Source organism: Octopus sinensis, linkage group LG30, assembly GCF_006345805.1.
Source record: "Octopus sinensis linkage group LG30, ASM634580v1, whole genome shotgun sequence".
NCBI classification, from domain to species: domain Eukaryota; kingdom Metazoa; phylum Mollusca; class Cephalopoda; order Octopoda; family Octopodidae; genus Octopus; species Octopus sinensis.
Window position 1 is genome coordinate 11,122,212 of NC_043026.1, and position 27,076 is coordinate 11,149,287.

The window sequence follows — 27,076 nt, forward strand, 5'->3', positions numbered from 1 at the left end:
CTGGTATTGCGAGTAGATGGCTTCCAGAGGAGAAGAGTAGAAATTACCTCGTTTTCAGCTCTACAACAATGTCTAGTAAACTGGACTCTCCTACCTTTCACAAGAGATGATATGTATGTATGTATATATATATATCATCATCATCATTGTTTGACCGTGGTCGAGACGATAGAATTTACTATGTTACACCAGACTTCACGGTCCATCATAGCATTACGGAGGTCCTGTTGCTTGATGCCTGTATCCCTGGAGATTACATCAGGGTAGGAGAGTGTGTGCCCTCTGGTATTGCGAGTAGATGGCTTCCAGAGGAGAAGAGGAGAAATTACTTCTTTTTCAGCTCTACAACAATGTCCAGCAAACTGGACTCTCCTACCTTTCACAAGAGATGACACATAATAATAATAATAATAATAATAACAATCATCATCATTGTTCGACCGTGGTCGAGACAATGGAATTTACTATGCTACGCCAGACTTCACGGTCCATCATGGCATTACGGAGGTCCTGTTGCTGGATGCCTGTATCCCTGGAGATTACATCAGGGTAGGAGAGTGTGCGCCCTCTGGTATTGCGAGTAGATGGCTTCCAGAGGAGAAGAGTAGAAATGACTTCTTTTTCAGCTCTACAACAATGTCCAGCAAACTGGACTCTTCTACCTTTCACAAGAGATGATATGTATGTATGTATATATAATATATATATATATCATCACCATCATTGTTCGACCGTGTCGAGACAATGGAATTTACTATGTTACGCCAGACTTCACGGTCCATCATAGCATTACGGAGGTCCTGTTGCTGGATGTCTGTATCCCTGGAGATTACATCAGGTAGGAGAGTGTGTGCCCTCTGGTATTGCGAGTAGATGGCTTCCAGAGGAGAAGAGTAGAAATACTTCTTTTTCATCTACAACAATGTCCAGCAAAGGACTCTTCTACCTTTCACAAGAGATGATATGTATGTATGTATATATAATATATATCATCACCATCATTGTTCGACCGTGTCGAGACAATGGAATTTACTATGTTACGCCAGACTTCACGGTCCATCATAGCATTACGGAGGTCCTGTTGCTGGATGCCTGTATCCCTGGAGATTACATCAGGGTAGGAGAGTGTGCGCCCTCTGGTACTGCGGGTAGATGGCTTCCAGAGGAGAAGAGTAGAAATTACCTCTTTTTCAGCTCTACAACAATGTCCAGCAAACTGGACTCTCTACCTTTCACAAGAGATGATATGTATGTATGTATATATATATATATATATATATATCATCACCATCATTGTTCGACCGTGTCGAGACAATGAATTTACTATGTTACGCCAGACTTCACGGTCCATCATAGCATTACGGAGGTCCTGTTGCTGGATGCCTGTATCCCTGGAGATTACATCAGGGTAGGAGAGTGTGCGCCCTCTGGTACTGCGGTAGATGGCTTCCAGAGGAGAAGAGTAGAAATTACCTCTTTTTCAGCTCTACAACAATGTCCAGCAAACTGGACTCTTCTACCTTTCACAAGAGATGATATGTATGTATGTATATATATATATATATATATCATCACCATCATTGTTCGACCGTGTCGAGACAATGGAATTTACTATGTTACGCCAGACTTCACGGTCCATCATAGCATTACGGAGGTCCTGTTGCTGGATGTCTGTATCCCTGGAGATTACATCAGGGTAGGAGAGTGTGTGCCCTCTGGTATTGCGAGTAGATGGCTTCCAGAGGAGAAGAGTAGAAATTACTTCTTTTTCAGCTCTACAACAATGTCCAGCAAACTGGACTCTTCTACCTTTCACAAGAGATGATATGTATGTATGTATATATATATATATATATATATCATCACCATCATTGTTCGACCGTGTCGAGACAATGGAATTTACTATGTTACGCCAGACTTCACGGTCCATCATAGCATTACGGAGGTCCTGTTGCTGGATGCCTGTATCCCTGGAGATTACATCAGGGTAGGAGAGTGTGCGCCCTCTGGTACTGCGGGTAGATGGCTTCCAGAGGAGAAGAGTAGAAATTACCTCTTTTTCAGCTCTACAACAATGTCCAGCAAACTGGACTCTTCTACCTTTCACAAGAGATGACACAGGTGGTAGTTTCCCATATATTTGCATTTTGGTTGGATGACGCTTCCACGAGAGATTTTGAGCTCTCATAAGGAGGCGAGTGTAGGTTCCATCCAACCGCCTCTCAAGCTTCTTTGATAACATCCAGGTTTCTGAGCCATATAGTAGAATTGGTTCGACTGTGGCTTAAAAATATAGATGTATTCCATGCTACAACATATTTTCTACCTACTCCTGGAGGTATATATATATACATGTATACAATTGGGACATTTCTAAACAGTTTATTTAAAATATATATACATACCAATGTAAAAAATAAAATCCATTTCTTCTCATAACATAGTTATTGCTATTATATCCTCCATCATATGTTTACTATTATTTATATATATATATAGGCGTAGGAGTGGCTGTGTGGTAAGTAGCTTGCTTACCAACCACATGGTTCCGGTTCGGTCCCACTGCGTGGCACTTTGGGCAAGTGTCTTCTACTATAGCTTCAGGCCGACCAAAGCCTTGTGAGTGGATTTGGTAGACGGAAACTGAAAGAAGCCCATCGTATATATGTATGCATGTGTGTGTTTGTCCCATCCAACATCGCTTGACAACCGATGCTGGTGTGTCTATGTCCCCGTAACTTAGCGGTTCGGCAAAAGAGACCGATAGAATAAGTACTGGGCTTACAAAGAATAAGTCCTGGGGTCGATTTGCTCGACTAAAGGCGGTGCTCCAGCATGGCCGCAGTCAAATGCATTGGACTTTATCAAATGTATGAAATACAACTGCAGGATTTGATTTAATTACTGAAAGAAAAGGCTGGCATATTGTTAGACAATGCAGTTGCATGTAGAAATATACTCTTTACTCTTTTATTAGTTTCAGTCATTTGACGGCAGCCATGCTGGAGCACCGCCTTTAATCGAGCAACTCGACCCCGGGACTTATTCTTTTGTAAGCCCAGTACTTATTCTTTCGGTCTCTTTTGCCGAACCGCTAAGTGACGGGGACGTAAACACACCAGCATCGGTTGTCAAGCAATGCTAGGGGGACAAACACACACATGCATATATATATATATATTATATATATATATATATATATACATACATACGACAGGCTTCTTTCAGTTTCCGTCTACCAAATTCACTCACAAGACTTTGGTCGGCCCGAGGCTATAGTAGATGACACTTGCCCAAGGTGCCATGCAGTGGGACTGAACCCGGAACCATGTGGTTGGTAAACAAGCTACTTACCACACAGCCACTCCTGCGCTTATATCAAAACAATATCTCCATTTCTTCTGAGAGCATAGTTTCAGTCTACAGCGCTTTAGGTTATAGATCCAGCTTGTTTCCACAGTGCCACTCGACTCAAGTGATTAAACAAATAATTTTTATTGTGTGTTCTGGGTTACATTACTGCTACTGCATCGTCCATCATATATTACTTATTGTCATTATTTTTATATTTCTATGCAATAAGCTGTTTCAAATGTAATTACACAATATATGCTGCAGAATTGAAATGTTAATTTAGTAAACTGAAAGAAAACATTTCACTCTGTTGATACTCCAAGCTTCACATTTGACAAACCACAAGCATAGATCTATGTGTCACAAATTTTTCTGGGTGTCTCTTTATTTGCCATTTTCAGATCAGCCAGAAGCAAATCAATTCCAGAAATGTTTACCTAGCACAGCATAGCAAGCAAGCTTACTAGTAAATGTACTATCATATTTATGCAAGCACTAATGTAATGCTTGAACTTTAGAACTTGTAGATGCTTAGTAATTAATCAGGTATGGATTACATTACAGCAATGAGAAGACAGTCTCATCACTGAGATATACCTTTATAAATGAGTAATGGATAGAGTTGATAGGTTACCAATTTGGCAAATAAGTTCTCATGTGTGATATGAATTAATTAGTTGGTACTGTTATGTGATAAAGAAGTGGATGTTACAGATAGATATTGATACAAATACTCTTCAGAATGTATACATACATGTGTATGTGTATATATACCAAGGATATCACAGTCATATGAAGGCGCATGGTTCAGTGGTTAGAGCATCGAGTTTACGATCGTGAGGTTGTGAGCTCGAGTCCCGGATCGGGCTGCGTGTTGTGTTCTTGAGCAAAGCACTTTATTTCATGTTGCTCCAGTTCACTCAGCTGTAGAAATGAGTTGCGACATCACGGGTGCCAAGCTGTACCGGCTGTTGCCTTTCCCTTGGATAACACTGGTGGTGTGGAGAGGTGAAGCCGGTATGCATGGGCGACTGCTGGTCTTCCATAAACAACCTTGCCCGGACTTGTGACTAGGAGGGTAACCTTCTAGTTGCAATCCCATGGTCAGTGTCATGACTGAAGGGGGTCCCGACCGACCCGATCCCAATGGCTTCTCCTGTATGAATGTGTTGATGTGTGATGACACAAACTTTCTGAGAAAATGATTGAGCAGAGATATTACACAGGTATCACATCTCACCTGTATGAGAAACTTTATGTCTTGTTAATTGAACTACTTGAGAGAATGATTTACCACAGATATCACAGTGATACGGCTTTTCTCCTGTATGACTGTGTTTGTGTGTGGTTAGGGTACTTCTTTGAGAGAATGATTTACCACAGATATCACAGTGATATGGTTTTTCTCTTGTATGAATGAGTGTGTGTGTAGTTAATTGATACTTTTGAGCAAATGATCTATGATATTACACAGGTATCACAAATGATATTACACAGGTATCACATCTCACCTGTATGAGAAACTTTATGTCTTGTTAATTGAACTACTTGAGAGAATGATTTACCACAGATTTCACAATGATGTGGTTTTTCTCCTGTATGAATGTGTTTGTGTGTGGTTAGGGTACTTCTTTGAGAGAATGATTTACCACAGATATCACAGTGATATGGTTTTTCTCTTGTATGAATGAGTGTGTGTGTAGTTAATTGATACTTTTGAGCAAATGATCTCCCACAGATATCACAGTCATATGGTTTCTCACCTGTGTGAATGCGTTTGTGTGCAAATAAGTGACCAATCTGAGAGTATGATTTACCACAGATATCACAGTGATACGGTTTCTCTCCTGTATGAATGCGTTTGTGTGTAGCTAAGCTGCCTCTTTCAGAGAATGATTTACCACATATAATACAGTGATGTGGTTTCTCTCCCGTATGAATGCGCCTGTGTGTAGTTAATGTACTGTTTTGAGTGAATGATTTACCACAGATATCACAGTCATATGGTTTCTCTCCTGTATGAACACGTTTGTGTGCAATTAAGCTGGCATTTTGAGAGTATGATTTGCTGCAGATATCGCAGGGATATGATTTCCCTCCAGTATGAATGAATTTGTGTCTGGTTAGGTCAGTTCCTGCGGAGAATGATTTACCACAGATATCACAATGATATGGTTTCTCTCCCGTATGACTGCACTTGTGTGCAGCCAAGCTGCCTCTTTGCGTGAATGATTTACCACATATAATACAGTGATGTGGCTTCTCTCCTGTATGAATACGTTTGTGAACTGTGAGGTTACCTTTTCGAGAGAAGGACTTTCCACAGATATCACACTGGTGTGATGTATTTTCTGTATCTTTGGACATCTCACCAGTCAAATCACTCATTCCTGATGGTGTTTTTTTCATTAACATTGACCTCACACAATATATTTTCTATAACATTCCTTCTCTCACCACAGTCTCTTTCCCTTTATCTTCAACTTGTTTCAATTACTAGTGTGTGGCCATGCTGGGGCACTGCTTTGTAAGGTTTTAATCAAAATTATTGGCTTCATTACTCATTTTTTTTTCAAGTTTGTTTATTCAGTCTGTTGATCTCTTTTGCCAGACATAAAGAATCTCAAACATAAATATCTATATGATGGACTTCCACACAGTTTCCTTCTGTAAAACTTCATCAGAAGTCATTGTGAACCTGGGGCTATTGTAGAAGAGACTTGGACAAGGAGCAGCACAGTGGCACTGAACCCCCAAACCACATGCTTGCAATGTGAGCTCCTTAAGCACACACCTATCACTGCATTGAGTGTTGTTCTTCCTTTTGAATTTATTCTTCATTCTGTACAAAGCCTTTCTTTGGCCATAGTTCCACCAGCTTTGACCGGAAGCTAATACTAGGAAGTATTTCTTGTGCCATGAAAGTCTGATTAGAATGTAAGATTATCTTGTACACATTCTTGACATTTCTATTAAAGGATTAACAATATTTCACAGTTATTCTTCCAAACAGGATTGTGTAAATTCCAATGTCTTATGGTAATCTGAAATGAGAGAGAAACAATATAAACCTTACTTTTTAACTGTACATTGTTGTATGTTGTTGTACAGATACATATAATCCCAGGATCAAAATATCAACAGATTCTTAACCCTTTCAATACCAACCCAGCTGAAACCACCTCTGGCTCTGTAGTACAAATGTCTTGTTTTCATAAGTTTTGAATTAAAATCTTCCACCAAACCTTAGTCACAATTTATGTTCCTAACACTAGCTGAATGATAACTAAGTTATTTTACTAAATTCTTTGTTATATTTAAAGTAATTGAAAGAAACTCAGAGCATCCCAACAGAAATATAGTTACAAGAGGGTTAAAATATATAATAGAGAAACAATTCTTAACCCTTTCGATACCAACCTGGTTGAAACCACCTCTGGCTCTGTAGTACAGATGTCCTGTTTTCATAAGTTCTGAATTAAAATCTTCCACCAAACCTTAGTCACAATTTATGTTCCTAACACTAGCTGAATGATAACTAAGTTATTTTACTAAATTCTTTGTTATATTTAAAGTAATTGAAAGAAACACAGAGCATCTCAACAGAAATATGGTAACAAAAGGGTTAAAATATATAATAGAGAAACAATTCTTAACCCTTTTGATACTAACCCGCCTGAAACCACCTCTGGCTCTATAGTACAAATGTCTTGTTTTCATAAGTTTTGAATTAAAATCTTCCACCAAACCTTAGTCACAATTTATGTTCCTAACATTAGCTTAATGATAACTGAGTTATTTTACTAAATTCTTTGTTATATTTAAAGTAATTGAAAGAAACACAGAGCATCTCAACAAAAATATTGTAACAAAAGGGTTAAGAAGAAAAATAATCAGCAGAAGACATGAGAGAAGGAGACCTCAATGTGGTCACTCTGTATGCTAGAAATAATAGCCTAAATTTCTTTCAATCCTCTCCCTTCCAACTGCTTCTAATGTCCATCTGCCCAAATGTAGAGATGTTTTTAACCCTTTCAATACCAACCCGGCTGAAACTGGCCCTGGCTCTGTAGTACAAATGTCATGATGGCATAAGTTTTGAATTAAAATTTTCCACCAAACCTTAGTCACAATTTATGTTCCTAACACTAGCTGAATGATAACGAAGTTATTTTACTAAATTCTTTGTTATATTTAAAATTAATTGAAAGAAACACAGAGCATCTCAACAGAAGTATGGTAACAAGAGGGTTAAACTGAAATATAATTATACAGCACATGAAACTTTTTAGTGTTTTACCTTTCACTTCTCTCAGACATTAGACTGTGGCCATGCAGGGGCACTGCCTGAAAGGGTGCAGTGAAACTTTTCAACCTCAACCCTAACTTTTTCAGCCAGGTACATATTCTATTGGCCTGTTTTATTCCGTAATTGTTAGGTTATGGGAATATCAATAAAGGAACGGCAGATGTTAAGCCAAAATGGTGCTCATATACATACATACATACATACAAAAATACATACGTACATACAAACTTGCGTACTTACGTACGTACATACATACATACACATATACATACATACATACACATATACATACATACATACAAACATACATACATACATGCATACAAACATGCGTACGTACGTACATACATGCATACTTACATACATACAAACATACACACATACATACATACATCCATGCATACATACATACATACATACATACATACACACATACATACACACATACATGCATACATACATACATACAAACAAACAAACAAGCACAGAGGCAGAGTGACATACTTGCACAGAACACAACAGGAGATGCATACATCTACCGTATACGCACAAACTAATTCAACCACATATTTGCAAACCACAGGAACTTAGATCAGAGAATTACTCCCCACTCCATTTGTGACCAGCTTGAACTTCATTTAGAAGAACCTTATACATTCCTATTAATTACCGTAAATCCTCGAGTATAGTCCGCCCTTGCGTATAATACACAGAGGATTTTTAGGGAACTGTATCTATGAAAAACTTAAACCTTGTGTATAATACGCACCCCCTTCTCTAACTTGAGTCAAGGAGGTCTATATAACGTCCTTGGTTTGTAAAACTATACAGTAACGTCCTTTATTATTATTGTATATATAATATAATGCAAACGTGTAGCATTTTTGTGCATTTTGTTTGCAGAAAATAAAGAAAAAACAGTAATAACGTTTAATAAATGTTGCTTGCTGCAAGTTATGGATGATTCTTTTATGACTTCATTGCTTTCAGGCTTAGCTTAAGGTATTTTCGCGCCCGACATCACAAAATGCGTCTGAATAAACTTAGCCAGACAGCAAATAGAGATTTTGGACATTGCTTAGAAAATATCTTTCATTTTTAACTTCGTATATAGTACACACTAGGGATTTTGACCTTTAAATTTTTGGGGAGGAAAAAATGTGTGGATTATATTCGAGGACTTACGGTAACACAAGAGACTCTACTATAACCACATTCGATAGTCTACAGCGATAAATACAATAATCTAAATATCTCCACTTTAGTCTAATTTTTACATGCATCATTGCAGCCTTAAAAGAAACCATTATCAACTTACCTTTCTCATTTATAAACACCGAGTCAGTGCCCCTCATTAAAATATCCACCTCTAAGAGACTCTACTATAACCACATTCGATAGTCTACAGCGATAAATACAATAATCTAAATATCTCCACATTTGTCTAATTTTTACAAGCATCATTGCAGCCTTAAAAGAAACCATTATCAACTTACCTCTCTCAGGTGTAAACACGGAGTCGGTTCCCCTCATTAAAATATCCACCTCTGTATACGGCAGCGGACCTCTTACTCGGCTCCCAGAAATCCGACTGTGCTGGGCAATATACTGTAACCTGTCTTTAGTACAGTCCCTGTTGTCCTGTTTTTAATTGGCTAATTTGTATAAGTGGAGTGATAAGGACACATGGAGTATATAGCTAAGTATATATAGCTAATCTGTCTCCAGAAAACCGTAAACTCAAGTAATTCGGGCCGTTTTTCAGTCCCAACCTTGTCGGGTATTGTACATTTCTATTTTTAAGTGCGTAGTCTACCGCTACGTCCTGGGTTCAAATTCCGCCGAGGTCGACTTAGCCTTTCATCCTCTCGGGGTCGATAAATTAAGTACCAGTTGCGCATTGGGGTCGATGTAATCGACTTAATACATATGTCTGTCCTTGTTTGTCCTCTCTGTGTTTAGCCCCTTGTGGGTAGTAAAGAAATATATTTTTAAGTGCGAGTTAAGTTGTTCCCCTTTACAAGATGTATTTCCTCATTTATCCGATAGATGCCTCTACTGACTGACTGGATTCTGCTTTGTTTTTGTTTCCGTGGAAAGAATTCTTTTGCTGTTTTGTTTGTGTCTCTCGTGTCCGCCTCATTTTACACACATGTTATGCCTCGATTATTATATATATAAAACAAGTGCCGATTGTACAGATACGATTGTTGTTGCAAGATGTGTTGAGATCCTCACTGCCTTCGTGCTTTTTCAACTTTTACCTGAGGTCATCTCACGACCTCACGACATAGATATGTAAGTATTAATAATAATCATAATTAATTCGTTTATTGGCCACAAGGGCTGACAAAAATCAATTATTACATAAAGGGACAAAACATAGGACGAAAGGTTACAAAGGGTTTTGTCCGTTTGTAAAAAAAAACCCTGTAAAAACAGTGTAACAATCAAAACTTATAACAACGAAAAACTCCCAAAAAGGGGAGGCGTTAATATATTAAATATATAGGCAATCTTTCGTCTCTAGTAGACCTTTCCGTCGATTTCCGTAAATTTTTTTTTTTTTTTTACATATGGGCTTGCGGGAACTTTTGAAGTAATGAGAGCGAAAGAGACTAAGAGAAAGCGATTGTATGACGAGGGAAGTTCTTTTGAAGTTACCGTGCATGGGGAGCATTGATGTACATGTGTGTGTGTGTGTGTTTGATGGGGTGTGGGAGACAGACAGTATGTTGTGTAAGTGAAGTGCTTCTGTTAGTGTGTGTGAAGAGACAGAGTAATGTGTGAAAGAAAGAGATAACTGAAATTTTTTACTCGGTGTATGTTTATATGTGTGTATATTACTTCAAAAGTTCCCGCAAGTCCATATGTAAAAAACAAAAAAATTTTTTACGGAAATCGACGACGAAAGATCGCCAATATATATTACGGAGATGTACTTGCATAGCAAGTGACTTGATCCGAGATCGTGTGCTGGAACGAAAACAATTGCAGCGTGGAAGGTGTTTATAAGCCATTTAAGAAACACACAAAAACCGTTCGATTCACTTCAACATTTGAGTTTAATTTGTCAAAATACTTTCGTCGCTTTGAGACCGCGACCTGATCACTGACAAAAATCCATGCTGAATAAGGTTTATATATATATATATAATTGCAGCGTGGAAGGTGTTTATAAGCCATTTAAGAAACACACAAAAGCCGTTCGATTCACTTCAAAATTTAAGTTTAATTTGTCAAAATACTTTCGTCGCTTTGAGACCGCGACCTGATCACTGACAAAAATCCGTGCTATTGTTTTACTCAGAAATGTTGCTCCGTAAATTTGTTTTCTAAACGTCCAGGACTTCTGGTACAAAACGAAACCGGTTTAATTTATTAACGTTTTTTCTATGTCCAAAGCCTTCCCACAAGTTTACCCTAGAAGTCTATGCTTGTTTTCAGACTTAGTTTGCCCTTGTTTTTCCATGTTCTGAATAATTTATAACCTTGTTTTGGCGTAACTTCGGTATAAGTACCGGATACATTTCAAGAAAGTGTTTTTGTTTTTTTTTAGATATATGGGGGGGGAGGGTTTCTGTTATCTTCAGAAATGTAAACAAAGCCACTTACGGTACTTATACCGAAGGATCACCCTTGTTTTTTTATAAGACGCAAGTTATTGTAGCGGTTGAACAAAACTGTGATTGTGTAATCATATATGGTGTTTGAACACAGATAAAATATGTCCAGTGTATGATATGCGATACGCCGGACAGACAGAAGGTTAAGATTTGTCTTGTACAGTCTGACGAGGAATTTCCTTAGAGACATTGAATTCTGATTTAAACTTCTCATTTAACCCCTCGTAGCTTTTTTTTTAGTTTAAAAATTTATTTTTAATTTTTGCGAATTTGTGTTCTACACCCGTATTGCTCCAAATATCCATGGATTTTTTTTTTTTTTTTTTAACTTATCCAAGGTACCATGCAGTGGGACTGAACCCCAAACCATGTGATTGAGAAGCAAGCTTCTTACCACACAGCCATGCCTGCATCTATAAATATTGAAAAATCCTTTCAGATTGAAGGAGTTGAAGGCTGCCTATGGGACCAAACCCACATCTCCTGTAAGCATGGCAGGCATTCTACAGGCAACCTTCAAGTTTCTTCTATCCAAAAGAGTTTTCCAGCCCAATATTTTATATACTGTTATTTATAGCTTTATGTGCTTCAAGATCCACTGTTCCCCCTCCCCCCCAAAAATGTCACATTACCTGCACCATATTCCAGCCAATATTTTATATACTGTTATTTATAGCTTTATGTGCTTCAAGATCCACTGCTCCCCCTCCCCCCCAAAAATGTCACATTATCTGCAAAGTTATGACATTGACATCATCTGTTTTATCTTTACATTTTCAGCATCTTCTGTTGTTTTTCTATACTTTCAGAATATTGAAGAACATTGGAGTACGGGATTCAAGCCTCTTCTCCTTATCTCTTCAAAGATATACAGCATCTCGAAAGAGTCCAGGAGCTGGCTACCCGCATGGTTCATGGTCTCAAAAATTTGTCCTATGAAGAAAGGCTGAGGACGCTCGACCTTTATTCTCTTGAAAAACGCCGCCGCCGTGGTGATCTCATTCTCGCCCACATCATAAGCGGAAAGTGTAACCTCTCGAAAGAGCTGTTCTTCACTCCTGCTCCAGAGCGTCGGCTGCGGGGTCATTCCGAAAAGCTCTACCTGCGACGATTTCATCTCAATCGAAGGAGAGGAGCTTTCTCCGTCCGGGTTGCGGATCCGTGGAACAAGCTGCCAGACGAGATGGTGAAGATGCCGACGACCACTTTGTTCAAAGCCTCCCTTGACCTCAAGTGGCCTGAACTCTCTACATGAACACCACCCTGTACTTAACTCCATGTCCCCCTACATGGCCCTGCTATTTGCTTTTGAGCCAAATTAACTAACTAACTAATTGCTGTGAAAGAATTGTTTCCATCAGATTGATCATCAATATTTATGAAGACTAAAAGGAGACATTTATCCAGATCATAAATAATTATGCTTTGATAAATCTGTTAGAATTACTGTGAAATGTTTCCTTTGGAACTGAGATTAATGGCAACATATCTCATCTTCATTGTCTGAAATATGTACAATATGATTTTATATTCTGATTAACAACGGATATCATCAATTGATATTTCATGAGAGAACAGCAGATATCATCAGTTACCGTTTCCAAAGGTTTTGCATGGATACAGCCACCATCTAAAGAAAGGAATTACTTTCTGGCACTTATCAATAATTAGACTGGAAATTTTATTCTGCAAGAGACGAACAATTATTATAAATTTTGTACTTATCTAAATTGAAAATAAGTATAAAAATTACCTTTAATAAAAGAGATTTTGAGGAATGGGGCCAGTTTGGCACACACATGCAACCGTTTGCTGCCATTTAAGGGCTAAACTTGGACAAATTAAAAACGGATATATACAATCTCAAAATATTAATGTTTACAGTTGATGGAAACCTTCAGGCAGAAATATTTGTAAAGAATAAAATACACAAACCAAAACCAGAACAATATCTAAAATATTAGTGTTTACTGTTGATAGATACTGAAAGTCAGAAATATTTGTAAGGAATAAATTACACAAACAAAACCCTGGAAAATTTCTAAATACTGCAGTGGAAAGAGAAAAGTCAAGGGAAAGAACATGTTGAAAGGAATACGAAAATCATCATATGACTGTGATTTCTGTGAAAAGTCCTTCTCCCTAAAACACTGCCTCACTTCTCACAAACGTATTCACACAGGAGAAAAACCATATCAGTGTGATATCTGTGGTAAATCATTCTCTCAGAATAGTAACTTGATTACACACAAATACATTCACACCGGGAAAAAACCATATCAGTGTGACATCTGTGGTAAATCATTCTCTCAGAACGGTAGCGTAATTACACACAAACGTATTCACACAGGAGAGAAGCCATATCACTGTGATATCTGTGGTCAATCCTTCTCTCACAACAGTAGCTTAATTACACACAAATACATTCACGGCGGAGAGAAGCCATACCAGTGTGATATCTGTGATCAATCATTTTCTCACAATTGTAGCTTGATTACACACAAACGTATTCACACAGGAGAGAAGCCATACCAGTGTGATATCTGTGGTCAATCATTCTCCCAGAATGGTAACTTAATTACGCACAAACGCGTTCACACAGGAGAGAAGCCATGCCGTTGTCATGTTTGTGATAAAGCATTCTCTCGAAAGGATCTCCTGATTAAACACAAATGCATACTAGCAAAACAAACAGTATATCATTGTGATATCTGTGGTGAATCATTCCCTGATAGCGATACCTTAACTATACATGAGCAAGTTCATTCAGGAGAGAAACCATATGACTGTGATATCTGTGGTAAATCGTTCTCTCAAAATAACGAATTAACCAAACACAAATGTATTCATACGAAAGAAAAGCCATACCATTGTGATATCTGTGGCAAATCATTCTTTCTGAATCGTAGCTTAGCTTCCCACAAACAAAGTCACACAAGAGAGAAACTATATCAGTGTAATGTCTGTGATAGTGCATTCTCTTTCAGTAGTAGTTTAATAAGGCACAAACGTGTTCATACAGGAGAGAAGCCATATCGCTGTGATATCTGTGGTAAATCTTTCTCTCAAAGTATTGTATTAACCAGGCACAAGCGAATTCATACGGGAGAGAAGCCATATCATTGTGATGTCTGTGATAAATCATTCTCTCTAAATCTTAGCTTAACTTTCCACAAACGAAGTCACACAAGGGAGAAACCATATCAGTGTGACATCTGTGATAAAGCGTTCTATAAAAGTACTGACTTGATAAGGCACAAACGTATTCATACAGGAGAAAAGCCATATGTGTGTGTTGTCTGTGGTAAGTCATTCTCTGATAGTGGTAACTTAAATAAGCACAAACGTATTCATACGGGAGAGAAGCCCTACCACTGTGATGTCTGCGGTAAAGGATTCCTTCAAACAGGTCATTTGACAACACATGTATCTACTCATATAGAAGTTTAACTGCATCAATTCCAAAGGCCATCGCAACGTACAACAATAAAAGTTTAAAAATCACTTTGGTTCATAAATGTACAGGGTTAAGCAGTTTAAACTTTCTTGATGCTAAATATTTTTGTTACCCCTTGAGACAAACAGGGATACAGTGGACTTATTCTAAATCTACAATCATCATCATCATCATCGTTTTACCCTTTAACATTTAAACCGGCCATATCCAGCCAAAAATATTCTACCTGTTTTATGTTCAAACTGGCCAGATCTGGTCTCTCACACCAACCCTACAATATCGTTTTAAAAATTAACAGCTACCTCATCAAAATCTCATAGCTACAAGATAATGCATGATTAGTTTAAGGCAATGTGGATAAAAAAGGATTAATTTTGGCAGAATAATGCGAACACTAAAGGGTTAATGTCCGCTTTCCATGCTAGCAGGGGTTGGACAGTTCAACTGGGGTCTGGGAAGCCAGAAGGCTGCACCAGGCCCAGTCTGATCTGGCAGTGTTTCTACAGCTGGATGCCCTTCCTAACGCCAACCACTCTGTGAGTGTAGTGAGTGCTTTTTACGTGCCACAGGCACAATATATTGCAATAATAATTATTTTTTCTACAATGGGCAGAAGGCCTGAAATCAGGTTGCAAAATTGTGTTAGTTGAACATCTACATGGGTACTCAACTGGTACTCTTTTATAACCTGAAAAGGGTGAAAGGATCAAAGCCAACATGTGCAAAAATTTGAACTGTGGACATAAAAACAGATTGAATGCCACCAACCATTTTCTGTAACATTAATAATTCTGTCAGTTTACCAATTCATGCACATAAGGTTGAAGCCTCCTGATCGGAAGAAAAGATTACTCTTATTAGGCGTGGTCTAGTGTCTGAGGTTGAGTTCACTTGAAATCTTCCTACCCGCATGGTTCTTGGTCTCAAGCATTTGTCTTATGAAGAAAGGCTGAAGACGCTCGACCTTTATTCTCTAGAAAAACGACGCCGCCGTGGTGATCTCATTCTCGCTCATAACATCATAAGCGAAAAGTGTAACCTCTCGAAAGAGCTGTTCTTCACTCCTTCTCCAGAGCGTCGGCTGCGGGGTCACTCCGAAAAGCTCTATCTGCAACGATTTCATCTCAATCGAAGGAGAGGGGCTTTCTCCGTCCGGGTTGCGGATCCATGGAATAAGCTGCCAGATGAGATAGTGAAGATGCCGACGACCGCTCGGTTCAAAGTCTCTCTTGACCAGAAATGGCCTGAACTCTTTTGCATGAACACCACCCTGTACATAACTCCATGTCCCCATACATGGCCTTGCTTTTTGCTTTCTGAGCCAAAAAATTAACTTAACTTAACATAATGATAATACATGAGTTGCATTCTGGCAGATAATGATATCTTTGTAATATTTGGTGTGATTAAAATTTGAATCTGAAATTAAGCATTAAGGAATAAAATGCATAGAATGTATATATTTTTTGTTTTATTTTATTACTTCCGCCTTAGCGAAGGCAGAGGTATTGTTTTCAGTTGTATTTGTTTGTTTGTTTGTCCAAGATATCTCAAGAACCACTGGATGGATTCAGATGAAACTTTCAGGGATGTTTGTCCCTGTGACTGGCACAAACTGATTTAGTTTATAAAAACAAGGAATTTGCATCATAGGCCACTGGGTGGTTTCAAACTGATTGGTATGGAAAGGTTAACCATAATTGCATAGACCAAAGAAGATGAATTTAAGTTTCTGGATATCTTTTACTTGTTTTTAGTCGTTGGGCTATGGTCATGCTGGAGCGCTGCTTTGAAGGGTTGAGCTGAACAAATCAACTCCAGTATTTTTTTTTTGTTTCCATGGTGCAGGAGTGGCTGTGTGGTAAGTAGCTTGCTAACCAACCACATGGTTCCGGATTCAGTCCCACTGCGTGGCATCTTGGGCAAGTGTCTTCTGCTATAGTCCCGGGCCGACCAATGCCTTGTGAGTTGATTTGGTAGACGGAAACTGAAAGAAGCCTGTCATATATATGTATATATATATGTTTGTGTGTCTGTGTTTGTCCCCCTAGCATTGCTTGACAACCGATACTGGTGTGTTTACGTCCCCGTCACTTAGCGGTTTGACAAAAGAGACCGATAGAATAAGTACTGGGCTTACAAAGAATAAGTCCCAGGGTCGACTTGCTCGACTAAAGGCGGTGCTCCAGCATGGCCGCAGTCAAATGACGGATGGTGCTGTTAATGTGCCACTGACATGAGCAGCCAGTCAGGTGATACTGGCATTGACCCACGCTTGAATGGCACTTATTGCATCCCACCTGCACAGGTGCCAGTGAGGCAGCACTGGCATCAGCCACAACCACGATTTTGATTTTCATGACTCAATAGGTCTTCTCAAGCACAGCACATCGCCCAATGATTCGAGGTTACTTTTAAATGGGTTGGTTATGCAACACTAATATCAGGCACAGCTATGGTCTCACTTTACATGGCGGTTCTTCTCAATCACAGCATAGCTCCAAAGGTTTTGGTCTCTTACCATTGCCTCTGCAAGGCCCAACATTCGAGGGTTGTGCTTCACCACCTCATCCCATGTCTTCCTGGGGCTACTACTTCCACTGTTAGGGTGTGACACTTCTTCACACAGCTGTCCTCATCCATACATAGCGCATGACCTTACCAGCACAGTCATCTCCCTTGCATGCCACATCTAATGCTTCTTATGGCTAACATTTCTCTCAAGGTACTTACACTGTCGTGTTTGCGTACTGACATTACACATCCAGCAGAGCATACTAGCTTCATTTCTTACCAGGCTTAATTTATCACATAGATATAGTTCCTAGGTCTGCTGATTGTTCATTGTAGGAATGTCAGTGCTGACAGCCATAAACGAGAGTATATCCACTGAGAGCTTTCTTGGTGCATTCAAAAGTCACACCCACTCACTTTTCTATAACAAGGTTAGGGCCTGGAATCTTCCTAACAGATGCATGATATGTCACTTAGTCGAATTAGCCCTTCATTTGCTCCACAAATCTTTCGTCATCAGTTCTGCACTTCTCTGTATCAAATGTTTCAATTTAACTGTACCATATATACCAACTAGGACATTTAAATCCCGAGCAACGCTGGGTATATCTGCTAGTATATATATTTTTTTTTCTCTGTCTTCCTTGAATCTTTCCTTTTGCTATGTTTCTGACGAAGAGCTCCGCTCGAAACATTAAATCCCCCTTCTTTCTTTCCTTTCCTGAGCGTCCAATAACACTATACTCGTTCCACGTCCTCGCATTTTTCCTTTTGCTCTTTGTGTTTTCATGTTTGGATTAACTATATATATATATATATATGCTAGTAGGATTTTAACACTGGTGCAGGCTTCAGCCTGGCCGGCTTTTGTGGTACCATCCCACCCATGCTAGTATGGAACACGGACGTTAAATGATAATAATGATGATGATGATCATTATCATCACCACCAGGGAGTGGCTGTGTGGTAAGTAGTTTGCTTACCAACCACATGGTTCCGGATTCATTCCCACTGCGTGACACCTTGGGCAAGTGTCATCTACTATAGCCTTGGGGCAACCAAAGCCTTGTGAGTGAATTTGGTAGATGGAAACTGAAAGAAGCCTATCTCATTTAAATGTGTATATGTATGTATGTGCGTGTATATGTTTGTTCCCCCAACATTGCTTGTCAACCGATGGTGGTGTGTTTACATCCCAGTAACTTAGCGGTTCCGTAAAAGAGACTGATAGAATAAGTACTAGGCTTACAAAGAATAAGTGCTGGGGTCGATTTACTCGACTAAAGGCGGTGCTCCAGCATGGCTGCAGTCAAATGACTGAAACAAGTAAAAGAGTAATTTCATAAAAGTTAGGAAACTAACATTTATTTTGCTTTATTTGAAAAAAACGTCACCCCCAAGAAATCGATCACCACTTTTGACCCAAATCACGCAAAATTCTAGGGAGGTTCATAACGCCTGCTCATGTCTTTACCAAACTTGGTGTGGTGACTCAGTGCAATGCAGAAATAGTATATCTGAAAGTTCAGCTTTCTAGTTGAAGTAGTTTCATAGTTATGGGCTTCTAAAATTATAATCACCAGTTGGCACTAGATTCACACTTCAGTAGTTCCTCTGCCTAAATCCTTGTAAATGCCAGAGAGATGTGGAATAAAAGTGTATTTATACATTTTTCAGATTACTGAATTGAAATTGCTCTATGCAAAGGTTCAAAACTAGGCTATTTTAAGACAGAGGCCACTACAAGCATTCGATAACACACAAGATTAAAAACAATACATATTTTTAACTTAATAGGTTTAATTCCAATTTTAAATAACTATAAGAAAAAGGGTGCTGAATGTTAAGAAATTTTTTAACAAAGGCTTAACTCTTTAGTGTTCGAATTATTCTGCCAAAATTAATGCTTTTTAATCCACATTGTTTTGAACTAATCATGCATTATCTTGTAGTTATGAGATTATGATGATGTAGCTGTTAATTTTTAAAATGATATTGCAGGGTTGGTATGAGAGACCAGATCTGGCCAGTTTGAACATAAAACAGGCAGAATATTTTTGGCCGGATATGGCCGGTTTAAATGCTAAAGGGTTAATATGCTTAATTAGAAGCTGAAGTTTCCCTTTTTTATAAATATCATAAAGATCTTGAAGGCACTCGATTGCCAGTTCTGCAATTTGATTTGTTTTGGGAGTTTCCAGTTTTGATGGTCCTCGATTTCAAGTTTTTTTTTTACAGAGTTCAATGCTTTTTTATGAACTTGCAGGCTATCACATAACTTCTGATAATCATGTGCAATGAACATTTGTTCAGTAAACCAAAAATCTGCTCAGCCCTAAGAGATGAATTGGCAAACATTGAGAAGCAAAACTCTTTTCTCTGGTAGGAGAATAAATGCCAAAAGAGCTAGTATTGCTTGAGAATTTCTTCTTGCGTTACTAAAGTTGGGTATTTTTTTAAACTTTACAGTAGGAAATTTTCCAGTTTCTTCAAAGAAATGAAAAACTCTGGTCAAATGGAATAGAAATTTCATGTCATCTCACCATCCCGCTGATTCAGTAATCTTTTCTTCACTGTTGTGAAGTATCAAGCTTGAAGTGTGATGTGACATTGTGTGGAGATATAATCATTGAATCCAAAGACATGTGAGGATTGAATAGAAGTGATTCATTGATACTTTATTGGACAATAAATGTCAGCCATCAGTGGTGCAGTATAAAGTTAATCCAAACATGAAAGCACAAAAAAAACACAACAACACGAGGATGTGGAACAAATATAGTATTATTGGACGCTCAGAAAAGAAGGAGGGTTTAACGTTTCGAGCGGAGCTCTTCATCGGAAACATAGGAGAAGGGAAGACAGAGGAAAAAAAATCACCAACGGTACACACACGGTCACATATACACACACGAGGTCAAGCACAAAAAAACACAACAACACGAGGACGTACACACGAGGTCAAGCACAAAAAAACACAACGTGAGGACATGGAACAAATATAGTATTATTGGACGCTAAGGAAAGAAGGAGGGCTTAACGTTTCGAGCAAAGCTCTTTGTCGGAAACATAGGAGAAGGAAAGATCCAGAGAAGGGAAGACAGAGGGTAAAAAATCGCCAACGGTACACACGAGGTCAAGCACAAAAAAACACAACAACGCGAGGACGTGGAACAAATATAGTATTATTGGACGCTAAGGAAAGAAGGAGGGTTTAACGTTTCGAGCGGAGCTCTTCATCGGAAACATAGGAGAAGGGAAGACAGAGGAAAAAAAATCACCAACGGTACACACACGGTCACATATACACACACGAGGTCAAGCACAAAAAAACACAACAACACGAGGACGTACACACGAGGTCAAGCACAAAAAAACACAACGTGAGGACATGGAACAAATATAGTATTATTGGACGCTAAGGAAAGAAGGAGGGCTTAACGTTTCGAGCAAAGCTCTTTGTCGGAAACATAGGAGAAGGAAAGATCCAGAGAAGGGAAGACAGAGGGTAAAAAATCGCCAACGGTACACACGAGGTCAAGCACAAAAAAACACAACAACGCGAGGACGTGGAACAAATATAGTATTATTGGACGCTAAGGAAAGAAGGAGGGTTTAATGTTTCGAGCGGAGCTCTTCATCAGAAACATAGGAGAAGGAAAGATCCTGAGAAGGGAAGACAGAGGGAAAAAAATCACCAACGGTACACACGAGGTCACATATACACACACAAGATCAAGCACAAAAAAACACAACAACACGAGGACGTGGAACAAATATAGTATTATTGGACGCTAAGGAAAGAAGGAGGGCTTAACGTTTTGAGCGGAGCTCTTTGTCGGAAACATAGAAGGAAAGACAGAGGGAAAAAAAATCACCAACGGTACACACGAGGTCACATTTTGAAAGGTGCAGTATAGGTACATACTGAAACTAAAACTAGATATTAAAGCATAAATAATGATGGAGGAAGTACTAAAGCAGTGAACTGTCAGAACTATGAGCATGTCAAACAAAATGCAGAGTGGTACCTCATCCTGATTTATATTCTGGGTTCCAATCCTGCCAAGGTCAAATTTGCATTTCATTCCTCCAGGGTCAATAAAATAAGAAACAGCTGAGTACTGGGGTCAATGTTCTATTACTCATTTATTACTGATTCATTCAACACAATGGTTTTAGGGGAAGAAATCACCCTTCGTAAACAAGGATAAATGAACCTAATTTGTACAATTCTCTGATATTTGAACTCATAGTTAATATCATATCAAAGTTGTTATACTTTTTAAATTGATTGATGTTCTCTCTTTTTACTTGTTTCAGTCATTTGACTGCGGCCATGCTGGAGCACCACCTTTAGTCGAGCAAATCGACCCCGGGACTTATTCTTTGTAAGCCCAGTACTTATTCTTATCTCTTTTGCTGAACCGCCAAGTGACGGGGACGTAAACATACCAGCATCGGTCGTCAAGCAATGCTAGGGGGACAAACAGACGCACAAACATACACACACATGCATATATATATATATACATATATACGACAGGCTTCTTTCAGTTTCCGTCTACCAAATCCACTCACAAGGCATTGGTCGGCCCGGGGCTATAGCAGAAGACACTTGCCCAAGATGCCACGCAGTCGACCTCGGCGGAATTTGAACTCAGAATGTAACGGCAGACGAAATACCTATTTCTTTACTACCCACAAGGGGCTAAACACAGAGAGGACAAACAAGGACAGACAAATGGATTAAGTCGATTATATCAATCCCAGTGCGTAACTGGTACTTATTTACTCAAACCCGAAAGGATGAAAGGCAAAGTCGACCTCGGCGGAATTTGAACTCAGAACGTAGCGGCAGACGAAATACCTATTTCTTTACTACCCACAAGGGGCTAAACATAGTGGGGACAAACAAGGACAGACAAACGGATTAAGTCGATTATATCGACCCCAGTGCGTAACTGGTACTTATTTACTCAAACCCGAAAGGATGAAAGGCAAAGTCGACCTCGGCGGCATTTGAACTCAGAACGTAGCAGCAGACGAAATACCTATTTCTTTACTACCCACAAGGGGGTAAACATAGAGGGGACAAACAAGGACAGACAAACGGATTAAGTCGATTATATTGACCCCAGTGCGTAACTGGTACTTAATTTATCGACCCCAAAAGGATGAAAGTCAAAGTCGACCTCGGCGGAATTTGAACTCAGAGACCGTAACGGCAGATGAAATACCTATTTCTTTACTACCCACAAGGGGCTAAACACAGAGAAGACAAACAAGGACAGACAAACGGATTAAGTCGATTATATCGACCCCAGTGCGTAACTGGTACTTAATTTATCGACCGCAAAAGGATGAAAGGCAAAGTCGACCTCGGCGGAATTTGAACTCAGAACACTTAACGGCAGATGAAATACTTATTTCTTTACTACCCACAAGGGGCTAAACACAGAGAGGACAAATGGATTAAGTCGATTATATCGACCCCAGTGCGTAACTGGTACTTTATTTATCGACCCTGAAAGGATGAAAGGCAAAGTCAACCTCGGCGGAATTTGAACTCAGAACACAGCGGCAGATGAAATACCGCTAAGCATTTTGCCCGGCGTGCTAACGTTTCTGCCAGCTCGCCACCTTAACATTTCATTCTGTCGATTTTCTAATGTTCACATTCACAAAACACATGCATATGTCTATGTGCTACAAATTTATCTGGGTGTTTCTTCATTTGCCATTTTCATATCAGTCAGAAGCAAATTAATTCCAGAAATGCTCACCCAGGACAGCACAGCAAGCAAGCTTGATAGGAAACGTGCAATTATATTTATGCAAGCACTACTTCAATGTTCAAACTTTAGAACTTCTGGACGCTTTGTGACATGATTTCCCTCCAGTGTGAATGTATTTGTGTCTGGTTAGGTTAATTCGTACAGAGAAGGATTTACCACAGATATCACAATGATATGGCTTCTCTCCTGTATGAATGCGTCTATGTGTAGTCAAGCTGGCTGTATGAGAGAATGATTTGTTACAGATATCGCAATTATAAGGCTTCTCTCCGGTATGAATTCGCTTGTGTTTAGTCAAATCATGATTTTGAGTGAACGATTTACCACAGACATCACATTGATATGGTTTCTCTCCAGTATGAATTCGCTTGTGTTTGGTTAGATGAGGGCTTTGCGAGAATGATTTACCGCAGACACCACAGTTGTACGGCTTATCTCCCGTATGAATGCGTTTGTGTTTGGTTAGGTGGTCGTTTTGAGAGAATGATTTACCACAGATGTCACAAGTATATGGCCTCTCCCCTGTATGAACGCGCTTGTGTGCTGTTAGGTGATGAGTCTGTGAGAATGATTTACCACAGATATCACAGTTACATGACCTCTCACCTGTATGAATGCGCTTGTGTGCTGTTAGCTGGTCATTTTGAGAGAATGATTTACCACAGACATCACAGTCATATGGCTTCTCAACTGCATGAATACGTTTGTGTTTAGTTAAATCACCATTTTGAGAGAATGATTTACCGCATATACCACAACCATATGGTTTCTCTCCAGTATGGATGCGTTTGTGGGTAGTTAAGTGTCCTCTTTGAGAGAATGATGTACCACAAATGTCACAGGGAAATGGTTTCTCTCCTGTATGAATGTATTTGTGAGTAGTTAAGCTGTTTTTGCAAGAGAATGATTTACTACAGACGTCACAATGATATGGTTTCTCTCCTGTATGAATTCGTTTGTGTGCAGTTAGGTGACTGCTATCAGAGAATGATTTACCACAGACGTCACACCGATATGGTTTCTCTCCTGTATGAATTCGTTTGTGTCTGGTTAATTTACATCCTACAGAGAATGATTTACCACAGATAATACAGTGATATAGCTTCTCTCCTGTATGAATACGTTTGTGAACTCTGAGCTGACCTTTTTGAGAAAAGGACTTTCCACAGATATCACAGTGGTATGATGCATTTTCTATATCTTTGGACAGCTCATCAGTAAAATCAGTCATTTTCTATAACTTTCCTTCCCTAACAACAGTCTCTTATTTCAGTCACTGGAGTGTGGCCACGCTGGGGCACTGCTTTGCACAGTTTTTATGAAACAGACTGACCCCAGTACCCATTCTATCAATTTATTTTGCCACAAAGCAAATTTACATGTAAGAAACAGGCCAACAACGGTTATCAAACCCTGAGGAATAAATACATATATAGTGGTTGGCGTTAGGAAGGGTATCCAGCCATAGAAACACTGCCAAATCTGACTGGGCCTGATGAAGCTTTCCGGCTTCACAGACCCCAGTTAAACCGTCCAACCCATGCTAGCATGGAAAACGGACGCTAAATGATGATGATGATGATGATGATAGATATCAATATTTCAGACTTCTACTCAGCTTTCACCCGTCAAATTTAACCACAAGGTACTGTGGTCCCAGAGCTATAGTAGAAGTGACTTGCCCAAGGTGCTGTGCAGTGGGACTGAACCTGAAATTACATAGTTGCAGAGCAAGCTTTTTAACTACACAGCTATATCCGCAATAAATGTTTTTTTCTTTTTGAGTTTATTCCATACAAAGCCTTTCTTTTGCCATAGTTCTATGGACTTTGGTCTGAAACTGTTGCAAATAATTTTGTCATAAAAAATTTGATGAAAAAATAAAATTATCTTGTACACATTCTTAACATTAATAGTAAAGGATAAGCAATCCCAAAGAGAATCTTTCACAGCGATTTTCCCTTTGACTTATGTAAGCAGGGTTGTATGTGTTCTGTAGTGAAGGCGCATGACTCAGTAGTTAGAGAGTCGAGTTTATGATCGTGAGGTTGTGAGCTCGAATCCCAGACCGGGCTGCGTGTTGTGTTCTTGAGCAAGACACTTTATTTCACGTTGCTCCAGTTAACTCAGCTGCAGAAATGAGTTGCGACGTCACAGGTGCCAAGCTGTATCGGCCCCTTTGCCTTTCTCTTGGATAACACTGGTGGCGTGGAGAGGGGAGGCTGGTATGCATGGGCGACTGCTGGTCTTCCATAAACAACCTTGCCTAGACTTGTAACTAGGAGGGTAACTTTCTAGGTGCAATCCCATGGTCAGTGTCGTGACCGAAGGGGGTCCTGATGTGTTCTGTATAAATACACATTCGTTATTTAATAGATATCAAATATCGTTGATGCATCCAAGGTAAAGTAAATCCTTTAATTCCAGTCCCATCTGGTATTCTGAAATAACAGAGAAACAGTATACATATTACTGTTAGATCAATTTTCATTGCTGCACATATACATCATAGAATTGAAATTTCAACAAATTCTGAAGCTAAAATATACAGTATACAAACATGGGAAAGACTCAAGAGATTAAGACTCTATTCCTTAGAGCGTAGGCGAGAAAGATATGCTATAATATACATCTGGAAGATCCTAGAAGGACTTGTCCCAAACTTTGGCATCGAGAGTTACACAAATACTAGAACTGGGCGCCACTGCATAGTGCCAAGGACTCCAAATTTGCCATCAAGATGTAGAACAAGATACTGTGATAGCCTGGGCTTCCGAGGCCCACAGCTCTTCAATATTCTCCTGAAGAACCTGAGAGACCTGCATGGGGTGGATGCAGATGTCTTTAAAATAAAACTGGATATCTTCCTGTCAGGTGTCCCATCAAGATGTAGGACAAGATACTGTGATAGCCTGGGCTTCAGAGGCCCACAGCTCTTCAATATTCTCCTGAAGAACCTGAGAGACCTGCATGGGGTGGATGCAGATGTCTTTAAAATAAAACTGGATCTCTTCTTGTCAGGTGTCCCATCAAGATGTAGGACAAGATACTGTGATAGCCTGGGCTTCCGAGGCCCACAGCTCTTCAATATTCTCCCGAAGAACCTGAGAGACCTGCATGGGGTGGATGCAGATGTCTTTAAAATAAAACTGGATATCTTCCTGTCAGGTGTCCCATCAAGATGTAGGACAAGATACTGTGATAGCCTGGGCTTCCGAGGCCTACAGCTCTTCAATATTCTTCTGAAGAACCTGAGAGATCTGCATGGGGTGAATGCAGATGTCTTTAAAATAAAACTGGATCTCTTCCTGTCAGGTGTCCCAGATGAACCAACTTCACGGCAGGAGGTGCAGATGAGGGCAGCCGCATCGAACTCTCTCATGCACCAAATGGCAATTGCTAAAAAGCATTCGTGAAGTAAAATCATGTAGCAACACCAAATGGCGGTGCCCCAGCATGGCCACAGCTCGTGCGCTGAAACTAGATAAAATAAAATAAAAAATAAAATAAATGGAATCTTTTATCTTTCCCTACTGTCAGTCATTAAACTGTGAACGTTTAACGGGTTTTGTGAAACAAATCAACCCCAGTATTTGCTTGAAATGTATCCGGTACTTATACCGAAGTTACGCCTAATTTTTTACACAAAGTAAATAAAACACAAAAACACAAAGTAAATAATTTTTTAAAACAAAGTAAATAACACAAAAACACAAAGTAAGGATGGACTAGTCACGACTAGCTAGCGTGGACGCGCGAGTGCGCGCACCGGGACCACTCTTCTTAAGTAGTACCGAAGAAATGTTTGTACTTTTTATTATCTCACTCTCTCCATCAAATCGATATTTCCTTTACAGGGCACGGTGTGCCACATGTTAGATATGGAGGTGATCGAAGAGCCAACGTCAAATAAATTGTTACAAGTACAAGCAGTATCGCCCGGCGTTGCTCGGGTTTGTTTCGACTCTTTAGAATTGGAATTTTTAAAAAGTAAAAATTTTGCATTATGTAGCTTGT

The 27,076-nt window shown here is 39.3% G+C and overlaps 2 protein-coding genes across 2 annotated transcripts; both read right to left on the bottom strand.

The window, feature by feature from the left end:
* Window positions 1–4,399: 4,399 nt before the first annotated feature.
* Window positions 4,400–9,606, bottom strand: LOC118768619 (zinc finger protein 98-like). Its single transcript, XM_036515451.1, has 3 exons — window positions 9,160–9,606; window positions 4,866–6,398; window positions 4,400–4,594 (listed from the first exon to the last, which is right to left on the bottom strand). Exons 2-3 carry the CDS (start codon window positions 5,767–5,769, stop codon window positions 4,584–4,586), a joined length of 915 nt encoding a protein of 304 aa, XP_036371344.1. The 5' UTR covers window positions 5,770–6,398; window positions 9,160–9,606; the 3' UTR covers window positions 4,400–4,583.
* Window positions 9,607–22,803: 13,197 nt separating this feature from the next.
* Window positions 22,804–24,290, bottom strand: LOC115226400 (zinc finger protein 98-like). The gene is made up of 2 exons (XM_036515150.1): window positions 24,119–24,290; window positions 22,804–23,974 (listed from the first exon to the last, which is right to left on the bottom strand). Exons 1-2 carry the CDS (start codon window positions 24,288–24,290, stop codon window positions 23,118–23,120), a joined length of 1,029 nt encoding a protein of 342 aa, XP_036371043.1. The 3' UTR covers window positions 22,804–23,117.
* Window positions 24,291–27,076: the final 2,786 nt, after the last annotated feature.